The following is a 12,965-nucleotide window of genomic DNA, read 5'->3' as shown; positions in this document are numbered from 1 at the left end:
TGAAATACCATGAAATATTAAATCTCTGACATGTTACTGTGATTCAGTATGCTACTTGGTGAGCAGAAAATGCTAAAACTCTAGTTACTTATAGAACATAAAATAGCACACTGAACTCTGGACCACAAATTTACTTCCGCATGTTAAATAGTGACTTTTCCCAGAGGCAAAATCCACTCCCTTCACTCTGAGGGCTTTATCACCCTGACTGGCCTCTTTACACATCTTCTTGTGAATGAGCCGATAGTGTAATAGATTCTTTCCAGTGACATGTGGCTGTGTGAGAAAGAATGGGCAGCAGGTTAATAGTGACATAGTGTAAGTGGATTGAGAGGGAGCGGTTAAAAAAAAAAACACTGGCTGGCAGATGGGTGAGAAAGAGTGGGTGAAAGGACAGCTGGCACATTGATTCCTAGCAGTAAAAGAGCAAAGACAACATTTTACGTTGCAAAGTAACATATCTTCAGCCTGATGGCAACAATAGTCACATACACCTCCTGCTTTGAATAAAGAACAATGCAGGTGTCTGTCAGCAAGTATACGAGGTGAGGTGGAATAATAATAATGCTGTTTGTCTGGAAGGCAGACAGAGACAGCTGCTAGATGGTGCTTAACAGTGTTAACTTGCATGAAATAAAGCAACACCCAGCAAAAGCAAAGTTTTCTGTAACTTACATGTTTTCCTTTAATATTAGTAGGAACATCAGTAGGAATTGGATCCAATATACGTCAGACCAGTATAGTGTAGTGTAACAGGACCATATTGGACTCTTATCATTAGATAGAACTCACTATTCCAGTACTGTTTCATTAACAAGTATTTGTTTGCTTAGTAAAATCAGAAAATTGTTCTATAAATAATCGGACTGCAGCGATACACAAAAATCACGGTTCAGTTCGATACTTTGGTGTCACGGTTCGATATTTTTTCGATACAAAAAAATGTTCATGCCTTTTCAATTTGTCATTTATTAAAATTATAAATATATTTTAACTCAAAAGTACAGTTTTTAAATTTAATGTTGCTGAAACAACAAAATAACAAAAAAAAGAAATCTATCTGATCAAGAAATCACTCATCTTTGGAAAAGAGTTTATTACAGAGAAATGGGTCTTTCCAAAATAAAAGCTATACCATATGCTTCTTCTGGGCTATATTCTCAGCAGCATATTAAACATATCAGGTCCCCATAAGGAGAATCATGTGCTAACGGCTGTCTAAATGACTCGGTAAAGTTTGTAACATGCGTGCTTGTTGTTTTTGTCTGCTTCCACTTGTCTTTGCACTAGGATGATGTCGGTGTAAATGTGCAGTCATATTCTTTGTGTTCCCACTAGTGCTGTCAGCGTTAATCTCGTTGAAATGACGTTAACGCCATAACGCAGCAAATCTCCGTTAACAAGTTACCGCGGATCGCCCCGTGCGTGGGGCTGGACGGCAACACGTTAACAAGCTAACTGCGCTAACGCACTACTTCCCACCAATTGCGCATTGCGTGGCACATCCGATATACTGTTTTGCTTTTGTCCATGACGCGCTTACCATCAGGGTCATGCTTCACATGAAAACCAAGATAGTCCCAAAGGCCAGATCTGAATGAGGGTGGGAGAGGTTCAATTTCGGCTAGCGTTGAGGCAGTTACCATGTTGCAACGAGCTTAGCTTCTGTCTTGCTAGCTTGCACTGCGCTGAGTGGCTCTGCACTCGACAGTGCAGCCTAGGCGGAGTAGTCAAACGCAGATCCACTGAGCGCTCAACACAGACAGCATCGTCAGAAGAAAAGTTGATAAAATAAATAAAGAAAATTGTATTGTTCGATACATATGCGTACCGAACCGAAAGCACTGTATCAAACGGTTCAATATCGATACGAGTATTGTTGCACCCCTAATAAATAATAATCCATTTGCTGTTTAGATTTTTCAGTTTCCTGCTGATAGGAGTGCACTGTTGTCCTCATGTTTTAGACCTGTGCAATTCACTGTGTAAAACCAAAGAACTTTTAGTAACTTACCTGGATGCTTATTTTGAAGCACTGGTTTAAATTCATCTTAATGTCATTAATCACCATGAAAACTATACAAAAGTGGCAGTTTAACTTCTTTTAGATTTAACTTGAGTGCCATGTCTCCTCTTCTTATACCTCTATATGTCTCTGGTTCAACTCATCAGATAGTTTTTACTGTGTTAGTAACAGGCTACTATAGCATTTAATCTGGATTGATGGCACAACCTTAAACATCACACATGCTTCATAATTCTATATCAGTGCATCTTGTTTAGGTTATCTCTTTGTAAACAGACGGCTCTGCAGAATCATGCTGGACTAGAAATAGTGCTCTTTGGGATATTATTGTTGTATTATTAAGAAAAGTTTAAGGGCTATTCATGTGATTTAATTGCACTTACATAATGTAGAGGTATTTAAAAATGGTCAGACATACATTTTGACTATTATTCCCTGCAGATGTGACTAAATTTTCCATAATGCTACTCAAAGCATGTATAATGTTGTATACAAGAGACTTGGGAAACATGGTAGATTCCAATTGTTCATTTTACCAGGATGGTTGTGTCTTTTTTTAGCAGGCTATTTGAGAATACAAAAACAGTAGAACACAATTTTCATTTATCTTGAACTCTGTTTTGTTTAATGACGGTCTTTGAGTATGGAGCATTCGTATGTTTTTCAGACTACTGGAGATTAAAAGTGCCAAACCACTTAGAAATGCCAGATGTATCAACAATAATGATTCATCTTTACAAATAATCTGTTAATTGTGGAAGTTCCTCAAACAAGTGCGGGCACTTGAAAACAAACATTTTGACTCAGGCCCCCAGAGGCTCAGGATCAATCCTCAGATGATCACACAGCTAACTCCCACATGTAGAAGTTTCTGTGACTGAGTCAGAGGGCAGCACGCCCAAACAAACCTGTCTTGCGGGCTGATGATCTGTTAACTATGAGAACAGCTTGCACAGTCATTGGAAAATCTGGAAGCAGTTCTGAATCCTGGCATGAGCTCACTTTTTTGTACCTTCCTTTGATTATAAGAAACATTAAAAAAAAATCAAATTCCTGTTGGACATCTAAAGGAACTTATGAGATCACAAACAGATTGCAATGGCACATTGTGCAAGGAAAACTTGCCTTTATTGATTGTGAATGCAAATAGTGTAGTTTTAGTTCCCTGCTATGCAAAAAAGCCATTGCCTACACAAGACTGAAAGAGTGTGTGTGCATGCCTGCGTATCCTTGGCTAGGGGAGACCGGAACCACTGAAAAGGCCATGTGGAAGAACTCATTTGTCCCAGTTAAGCATTCATGAATACTAAATCAAACCTTGAATGGAACATTCCTACCCCAGTTTTCCTGCTCATAAATTTCCTTCCCAATTCACAATAACACAGCTGAATGAACTACTTACATAAAAATGTAAACAACTTTACACCATTAACAAAGTATACTATTACCGTTTTTAAAATACATTCATAAACAGCTAAAATAAATATAAATATAAATTTTTAAATATACTGTAAGTAGCTTAACAAAAAATGATCACAACAGTTCAAAAATTAACTTTTACATTTACACAGGGAACCACAATAGAGCACTCTGAGATAAGCAATTTCGATTCAAATGTAAATATCAATCATTTTGTGGTGGTGCTCAGGACTTTAGTAGAAGCCTTTTTCATCCATTCAAATGCTGTGCACTCCACAAACTAGATTAGCAGGCACTGAAATATCTGCAAAAGTAGATGGAAAATGTGTTTTTAGTAAATGTGACATTTGATGTAGCCAAACCAGTGCAAAACCATCTTCTTTAGGACATGACTTAAGAATTGTGTTTACTAGCAGACAGAGGTGGTTGTTGGCTGAAATCCTGATGCCACTGTCTTTCATACCTATTTTTTTAGGCTTAGGGAGGTTCAGGTTGTTCATGATCTCCACAAACTCCTCCATGCTCTTAGTCAAGCGTGGGTTATACTTGCGCTCCTCGCCCACTGTAGAAACCGTCTGACCTAAAATGCAAAATTAGATGCAGACCAGCATGACAGTTTTAGTTTTTGTAGTTCTAAATTCTGCCAGATGTTAAATCTGAACAATTAAAATATTTACAAAGAAACAACATGCTTCTGACACACAACACATGCACTGTAAAAACAATATATATACTACATCTGTACCAGTTCCTATGAGTGGGAAACTAATGGCCGATGTGGCTGAGCTTCAAATCTGTGCTGTTCGAAATTATTCACATCAGTGACTCTTAAGATACGCAATACACATTTACAAACATTTGCGTGTGAATGTGTGTTTTTAGCCAACCTAAGTAATCATGTGCTGGGTAGATGAGGCACTCATCAGGCAGGGTGAAGATCTTCTCATGGACTGAATGGTAGAGCTTTTTGGCACAACCTTTAGAAGAATAGCTATAAATCAGACAATTGCAATGGAAAACATATGAAACACTGCCCCCTTGTGTTCATTTAGAAGAACCACAAAAGAGTGCATGCATACCCTGCTGGAAGTCTGTCCTTCCACAGCCTCTAATGAGGAGAGCGTCACCAGTGAAAGCCATGCTCTGATCCCCAGTTACCAGGGTTATACACCCATCAGTGTGTCCTGGTGTCTCTTTCACAGTCAGAGACTAAAGAAGAGAAAAGACAAGTGTCATGTTAAATCAGTTTTATCAAGCAAACAAAACCAAACAGGTATCAAATCAAAGCATGTCAAATCAGTTTTATCAAGCAACTGTATACAACACCTACAAACACTATTATAAACAAAGAGTGGTTTTCTTCTTACGTGTCTTCCAAAGGGGATATTGTCTCCCTCTGTTAAGTGGATGTCAGCAGTGGCACCACTGAACTTGGAGATGGCACTCTTCAGTCCAGCCACTCTTTGCTTCATCAGGCCAGTGCTTGTTATGTGGTCTGCGTGGCAGTGGGTGTTAACTACCAGAAAAATCACTGCATTTATCACCAATTGAAAGATTTAATATTGATTCTTGGTATAAACTTATGCAATGTGTATATAGGCGAGACAGTCAATGTCCAGTTTATTAAGCACACTGGTTTCATCGCTCGTTATCGCTAATACCCAAGCAGCCAATCACATGGCAGAAAATTAATGTGTTTCGATATCTAGGCATATTCAAGCCAACTTACTGGAATTCAGACTGAGCATCACAGTGACGACCAAAGGTGATTTAGGTGACTTTGAATGCAATACGGTTGATCGTGTCACATGGGCTTGTCCACCACTCATTACAAGCAAGTTATGTGGAAGATGTGGTGGAGATCATGGATGTACCGCTGACAAATCTGCAGCAACTGCGTGATCTTATCATGTAAATACAGATTAACATCTCTGAGGTATGTTTTCAGCACCTTGTTGAATCTATCCCATGAAGAATTAAGGCAGTTCTGAAAGCTAAAAGGATTCAGACATAGTACTAGCAATGTGTATCTAATAAACTGTCCAGTCAGTGTATGCTTTAAATTCGGCCTTTTTTAATTATTATTTTTAGACATATCCCCGCAGCCTTGTCTGCTATTGTCTACACTAAACAACGGTCACGGGGCAAGGAACGGACACACAGTTATTTCTTGCTCACTGCCATACAGATTAGTCTAATATTACATTTATGTTGCCCCTAATGTAAATGTATTTACAACATGGAGAAGATAGGACAAACATTTCATACAACTGTCATAATTTATCGTTTAACTCTACCCTGGGAAGGTAGATACCTGCCACTGTTAGACTGAGTCCAAGTTCCTTTATGAGCTTCAGGTCCCGGTCAATGGTCTCCAGCACAGGATCAATGATGACAGCCTCCTTGGTGTTCGTGTCTGCAAGCAGGTAGGTGTACGTGCTGCTCTCTGACTCAAACAGCTAAATGAAAAAGAAAACAGAACAGTGAACAAAGCACAGGTGTGATTCAGCAATAAATAATAACAGGAAAGGCACAGTAAACATCGTGTCCTCACCATACTTAGACAGGGTGTGTCTGACACAACAAAAGATAATAAGAGACAGAACAGATCACGGTATGAACTACAGTCAACAGTCACTTTATTAGGTATATCTTGCTAGTAACACCCCCTTTTGGCTTAAAAACTGCCTGAATCCTTTCTGGCATAGACTCAGTAAGGTGTTAGAGATATATTGCACCACACTGACATGATATCATCACATAATTACTGCAGATTTGTTGGCTGCACATCTGAGATTCGAATCTCCTATCCCAAAGGTGCTCTACTGCATTGACATCTGGTGACTATGGAGTTTACCTGAGTACAGTAAGCTGATTTTCATGTTCAAGAAACCAGTTTAAGATGATATGAACTTTGTGACATGCAGCGTTATCCTGCTGAAGGCAACCATCCAAGTATGGGTATGCTGTCGTCAAAGATGGATGGATAATGATCAGCAACATAACTCAGGCAGGCTGTGGTGTTTAACAAATTCTTTTAATCGATGGTTTTGTAGGGCAATCCATTTAAATCAGCCGTTTCTGTAACTTTCACATAAGCTTGTCTGCCACATTTAAAGACACTTAAATCACCTTTCTTCCACATTTTAATGCTCGGTTTTAACTTAAGCAGGTCATCTTGACGATCTACATACCTAAATGCACTGAGCTGCTGCCATGTGATTAGCCAATTAGATATTTGTGTTTGTTCAACAAGCAGGCCTCCGTATAGGGTCTGGTGAGTATCTCAGTAATCAATGCAAAATGTTTACTTCTTAAACATTTACCAAGTTACCCATTAATTCTGCGTTTATGACCACCTCAAAAGGAAATTGCAGTTGGCGACAGAATCACTTACTGATATACTTCCTCATTGTGATGTGTCTGGGCATATCACACAACAACTTGAACAACTGTTAAACAAGCAGGAGTTTTCTTTCTTGAAATGCCTTTTTTTAAAGATGGCATGTGATCAATTTATCAGCTGGTTTCAAATATTAGAATGAAAAAAATGTAGGGTCATGTAACACAGCAATTTTCATCACATGATGCATGCACATGAGGTATACTTCATTAAGCATTCCCATGCAAAGCTACTTTTTTGAAGACACATACTTTGCTGTTTTGCAGATATAGGTAGTAGTAATAGTGTAGCTATATGAATCATAAACCTGCTACTAATTTTTGTCACTTACTACAGATTAAAAGCGGTTTATAAAGTCATTCAGATCACACTGCTTCAAAGCAGGACCAGAAACAGTAACATAAAGCAATAGTAAATGTGGTTTTTAAAGGGGTCATTAAGTGATTTATATATCTCATGTATACTTTACACTGTAGCTGCGCTACTTTTATTTAAGTACATCTAACGCATTTCGTTTAGCAATTATGAAAAAGAAACTTCAAAACTTTTGGGACTTTTGCTCAGCCGTCATTTCCTTGTAATACCACTTTTATCAGGATGCAGGACACCACACAAGAGTCTGAAAATCCAAAATTTGTTTGGATAGACAGCTGAGCACAAAAACCCACCTGAACTTTAAAGGAACTAATGCAGAAAGGAACTTCATAGACAGAAAACAAGATGCTAACGGCTAAAGCTACCGAGCTCACTTCCCACAACCGGTGGTACAAAAAAACTACAAGTACTCTTGCCTCTTCGTTACCACGTATGGTTGTAAACAAACAGGAGCAAGCCATCAAAATATGCCGACAGACTACCTGTCTGAAGAGGAGTCCTTCCGTCTTTGCCATCCTGGCTCAGTGCGATCTGCTGGTAACCCGTAGCGTCTGAAAAACAGTGCTTCAACCGGGACAGACGCATCTGTTTTGTTTCCTAATTCGAGTCCCCTGCATTTGTCCTGAGTCGTCCCAGGAATGTCAACAAGCCACACCCAACAACAATCGTGGATCAGTGACCACACCCACCTACCTACTTACCTACTTCCCTAACATTGGCTGGTTTCGATATGGGCGACATGGGCCATTGCCCAGGGCGGAAGCGTGGTGGGGGCGGCATCATAGCATCGGCAAAAAAAAGTTGCTCGCACCCACGCTGCCCCGACATTATGTCAGCGCATTTTGGGGATTGCATGGGCACCGATCGGTCTTGCATTGCCCATTTGCGACGAGGTGCCCTCCATTTACGAGGTGCGGCTGCTGCCAGCTGCACAGGAAGGAGAGGGGCGGGACGGCGGGGGGAAGCCGGAGTACCCGGAGAGAACCCACGCAAACACGGGGAGAACATGCAAACTGAATTGAACTCAGGACCTCTTGCTGTGCGGCAACAGTGCTAACCACCGTGCCACCGTGCTGCCCTGAAATAATATTAATAATAATAATTAAATGGATTTTATTTTAAAAGACTTTAACAGACCCTGTTAATAGTATAGACACAATAGTAGTCATAACAGGAACCAGTAAGGTAGCCACGGAATAGTTCATTAAATCCAGAAAGTCCAAGAGAGTCGTTTTCTTTTAGTATTGTAGATATGTGTGCCTATCAGCAAGTTTGCATGAAAGAGACTCTAAAACATTTGTTGAAGGCTGATTTTAATATTTATGTGATTTTATTTTAAAGGTCTATAAAATGTGGTGCCATTTACACAATAACAACTTTGTTTTAAAACTCCTTCACACACACCCATTGGATGAGCCATCATGAGCATTAAACTGAGAAAGTGTGGCATCACCACATATCTGTGGGGAACGGTTGCTATGAAAAACAAAATGATAGTAACTAAAAAATAACATTAATATAGTTTTTTTTCCTAAATTACTTAATGATTGGAATCCAACTGAAATACATGAAAAAGTACACCACCTTTCAATTCTAAGCTTTTACATATCACATTATAATTATCTGATCTCTAACAGTTCATGAAAGTAGATGAAATATAACCTCAGATGATCAACACAACACGACTATGATTCAGTGTCATTATTTATTTAACAGAATCTAAACCAAGTTACAAAGTTTTTATAGTAAGCTTTTATGTCCTGCTATGCAAAAAAGCCTTTTCCTGCACAGAAGCTTTCATGATTACTAACCTAACCTTGAGGAGAATGTTCGTACATGAACTTTCCTGCTCATAAGTAATTCATAACAAATCATCTGAAAAATTTGCTTACATTCAAGAAACTTTTTCTTACATAGATACATTTAAAATGTATTGAAATAGCAATTCAAGTATATACCTTATATATACCATACAGAATCATTAAAAATCACTTTATAGTAAACATTTTGACTAATGTCCCACAAAATAGAGATGCAAATGTTAATTACTCTACAATTATTACAATTACGTGTTTTCATTATTATCCTCTTGTGGAGCACATTCAGTCTACACATTTAGTCTTGCAGTCCACAAACCAGATTAGCAGGCACTGCAGTTGCTGCAAAAAAATAAAAAAATAAATAAAGTGCTTTTTACTGGAAAACATAGTTGGTTGCAGAACTGTAAATATGATAGTTTATTTTTTTCTTACCCATTTTTTTGGGATTGGGCAGGTTCAGGTTGTTCATGATATCTGCAAACTCCTCCATGGTCTTTGTTAGGCGTGGATTAAACTTGCGCTCCTCGCCGACTGACGAAGCCATCCGACCTGAAACACAAAACAGATGGAGACCAGTGTATCAGCCAGATGCTACACCCTGGACATGTTTCCAGTCCATTTCAGAGCTAGAAAAAATGGAGCTGGCGCACAACAACTGCCCTGTAAAAACCTAAAAACAGAACATACTATACAGATTGCAGAGCACCTGTACCGACTCCTGTCAGCAGAAAACTAATGAATTTAATTTTGCTATGCTTTTATATATGATGTAATGCATACTGCTACACAGTAGTACTATATAAACCATTCCCTTCAGTGACTTTGTAACATGTATAAATATTTGGGGATGTGTTTTCAGCCAACCTAAGTAGTCATGTGCTGGGTAGAGGAGGCACTCATCAGGCAGGGTGAAGATCTTCTCATGGACTGACTTGTAAAGCCTTTTGGCACAACCTTAAGAAAATAAGGCAAAGATTAGACAACTGCAAAGGAAAACTGATACTGTACTCCCCCCTTTTCCAACAAGAATAAAAATCATAGAAACGCAAAATGAACAAAAACACAAGCATAAAGCCAAAAGAGTATGTGTACCCTGCTGGAAGTCTGTCCTGCCACAGCCTCTAATGAGGAGAGCATCACCAGTGAAAGCCATAGTCTGATCCCCAGTTACCAGCGTTATACACCCATCAGTGTGTCCTGGTGTCTCTCTCACAATCAGGCACTAAAGGAAGGAAAAGAAGAATGTCAAGGCATGATAATTAAATAGGTTTTATCAAGCAAATGCAACAAAAGGTTTTAGGTATTTACAAAATAACTGTACGCACACGATATTGCGAACAAATAATGTTTTTTTTCTTCTTACGTGTCTTCCAAAGGGGATCTTGTCTCCCTCTGTTAAGTGGATATCAGCAGATGCACCACTAAGTTTGGAAATGGCACTCTTCAGTCCAGGTACTCTTTTCTTCATTGGTCCTGTGCTTGTTATGTGGTCTGCATGGCAGTGGGTGTTAACTATCAGCAAAATAAAGATAATGTAGGTCAATATAAAGCTGGAATATAATTGAGACTTGTGGTACACCCTCCAATCAGTTTAGCGAGTAGGGGGTTGGACACTTTTTTCCTTTTCAGAACACCTTTGATTCCTCGTCACACAGATTCAACTAAGTGTTAGAGATTTTGGTCCATGTAGCATGTAGGCATGACAACATCCCACTGTTACTGCAGATTTGTCAGCTACACATCCATGACGCTAATCTCCCTTTCACCACAGTCTATTGAATTAAGGCTGTGTGACTCTGGAGGCCATTTGAGTACAGAAACCAGACTTTGTGACTTTGCGTTATTATGGTGATTGAAGCAGCCATCAGAAAATAGGTACACTGTGATCACAAAAAGATCGACATCAGTAACTCAGGTAGGCTGTGGGGTATAAACGATGCTTAGTTGGTAGTAACGGGCCGAAAGTGTGTCAAGAAAATATCACCCACACTACTATACCACCATCACCAGCAGCCTGAACTTTTAATAACAGGTCTTTTCATAATAATAATAATAATAGGTCGTTTGATTCATGTCGTTTATGCCGAATCCTGAACTAAACACTCAAATGCCACAGCAAGGTTTGTTCCAGTTTTCCATTGTCCAATTTTGGTGCAAATTATAGTCTTGGTTTATGTTCTTAGCTGACAGGACTGGCACACAGTGTGCTCGTCTGCTGCCGAAGCCCATATGCGTCAAGTTTCTTTGAATCACCTTTCCTCTTTTCTGATGCTTGGACTGAACTTCAGGAGGATATCTTAATGATGTCTACATGCGTAAATGCACTGTTTTTAAATATGTGTATTAAATAGGTGTATCCAATGAAGTGGCTGGTAAGTGTATTTCCAATTCGGAAAGATATATGTATTACACTAGCAGGAGTCCTTTCATACAAATAGCATTACCTACACTTAACAACGTTTTTGGGTCAGAAATAAACAATCATTTCTGAACCAGGTAAAATATTTATGCTGCTCCTAATTTGTATTTACAGGCTGAGAAAGATGGGATTCTGTGTTAATTTATGTAGTTACCTGCCACTGTCAGTTTGAGTCCAAGTTCGCTTACGAATTTCAGGTCCCTGTCAATGGTCTCCAGCACAGGATCAATGATGACAGCCTCCTTGGTGTCTGCGTCTGCCAGCAGGTAGGTATATGTGGAGCTCTCAGACTCAAACAGCTAAATGTTGGAGGGGAAGCACAAAGCAGCAAACAGCAATAACTAACAGTAAATGGGAGCGGTAGTAAAGGTTACATTATTATCATTTCTCCTCACTTGTGTTTATAGATAACGTGTGCTTTGTGTGTCTACGGTAGCCAAAGAGAGACATTTTCATACGAAGCTTGAAATAAAGTATTGCACTTTGTACTCCACCACATTTATTCAGAAGCTATTAGCATTAGTTATATGGCAGGGATATAAATTATTAATCAACAAATAATTTCTATTTTAGATTAAGATGCAGAGCATCAAGTAATTCAGATTTGTTCTTTCATCAACTTAAAATATCAAACATATTAACAATATGATATGCATCTCTGAAGTGGGTAATTTGAGCAGGTTTTCTTTCACTTAAGGTACTTTATAGTGATGCTATTGCTTTTTAGACAAACAAACTTTTTATATTTTGTTTTCTGCACTCCTACTTCCACTTTAGTAGAATATATAAACACATCTTCCACCATTATGTAAACTGGTTAATCTAAACTCAACAATTTTGAACAATATTTCTTTTTTCAGGACAGATCGTTTTAAACAAGTGCAGAACATCCAAATATGATGTGAACATACCTGTCTGAAGAGGAGTCCCTTTACCATTGCCATCCTTGCACAGTATGAGCAGCTGGTAACCGGCAGCGTTTTAATCGGGACAGAAACACAAACTCTGGGTTGCTGTGTAAAGCATGACTATTTAAAACCCTAACCACACCTACCTGCCTACCTACATACCTGCCTACCTGCCTTGGTAACGCCCCCAAATTAGAATAATTTTCAGAAGTCATCATGATAAAAAGGAAGAACATCACGTACTGCACACTATCTTTATGATCATCATCAATAAAATTATTGTTAATAATATTACTGATAATAAGATGAAGAAGAATTTAAACACTTTTAAGTGTTTTACTTTTATAAAAGTTAGACTTAGAGAAGTATCTTTGCTGTTACAGCTTTTTCCCCATATACATTTTTCAGTCACACTTCTCCTTATAATGGCTCTCTAATTAAACTAATTTTAATGCAAAGTCACTCAAGGTCACAGACCACTGCGGCTCACCGTTTTATTGGGAACAACCACAACCATCCATTTAATAATGCTCGTATCAGTACATCTTGTTTTTTTTTAGCTATTCACTGATTGTGAACTTGACCACAAATAGCA

The 12,965-nt window shown here is 38.7% G+C and overlaps 2 protein-coding genes across 2 annotated transcripts; both read right to left on the bottom strand.

Annotated features, from left to right (window-relative positions):
• Nucleotides 1–2,622: 2,622 nt before the first annotated feature.
• Nucleotides 2,623–7,918, bottom strand: LOC113031543 (persulfide dioxygenase ETHE1, mitochondrial-like). Its single transcript, XM_026183693.1, has 7 exons — nt 7,706–7,918; nt 5,760–5,904; nt 4,813–4,961; nt 4,525–4,654; nt 4,333–4,422; nt 3,909–4,025; nt 2,623–3,749 (listed from the first exon to the last, which is right to left on the bottom strand). The coding sequence occupies exons 1-7, from the start codon at nt 7,736–7,738 to the stop codon at nt 3,703–3,705; spliced, it is 711 nt and encodes a 236-aa protein (XP_026039478.1). The 5' UTR covers nt 7,739–7,918; the 3' UTR covers nt 2,623–3,702.
• Nucleotides 7,919–9,300: 1,382 nt separating this feature from the next.
• LOC113031545 (persulfide dioxygenase ETHE1, mitochondrial-like) lies at nt 9,301–12,635 on the bottom strand. Its single transcript, XM_026183695.1, has 7 exons — nt 12,374–12,635; nt 11,617–11,761; nt 10,407–10,555; nt 10,136–10,265; nt 9,908–9,997; nt 9,476–9,592; nt 9,301–9,382 (listed from the first exon to the last, which is right to left on the bottom strand). The coding sequence occupies exons 1-7, from the start codon at nt 12,404–12,406 to the stop codon at nt 9,339–9,341; spliced, it is 708 nt and encodes a 235-aa protein (XP_026039480.1). The 5' UTR covers nt 12,407–12,635; the 3' UTR covers nt 9,301–9,338.
• Between the last annotated feature and the right edge of the window lie 330 nt (nt 12,636–12,965).

The sequence above is a fragment of the Astatotilapia calliptera genome, chromosome 11 (assembly GCF_900246225.1).
Source record: "Astatotilapia calliptera chromosome 11, fAstCal1.2, whole genome shotgun sequence".
Lineage (NCBI taxonomy): Eukaryota > Metazoa > Chordata > Actinopteri > Cichliformes > Cichlidae > Astatotilapia > Astatotilapia calliptera.
This window is presented reverse-complemented; position numbering and strand designations above follow the sequence as displayed.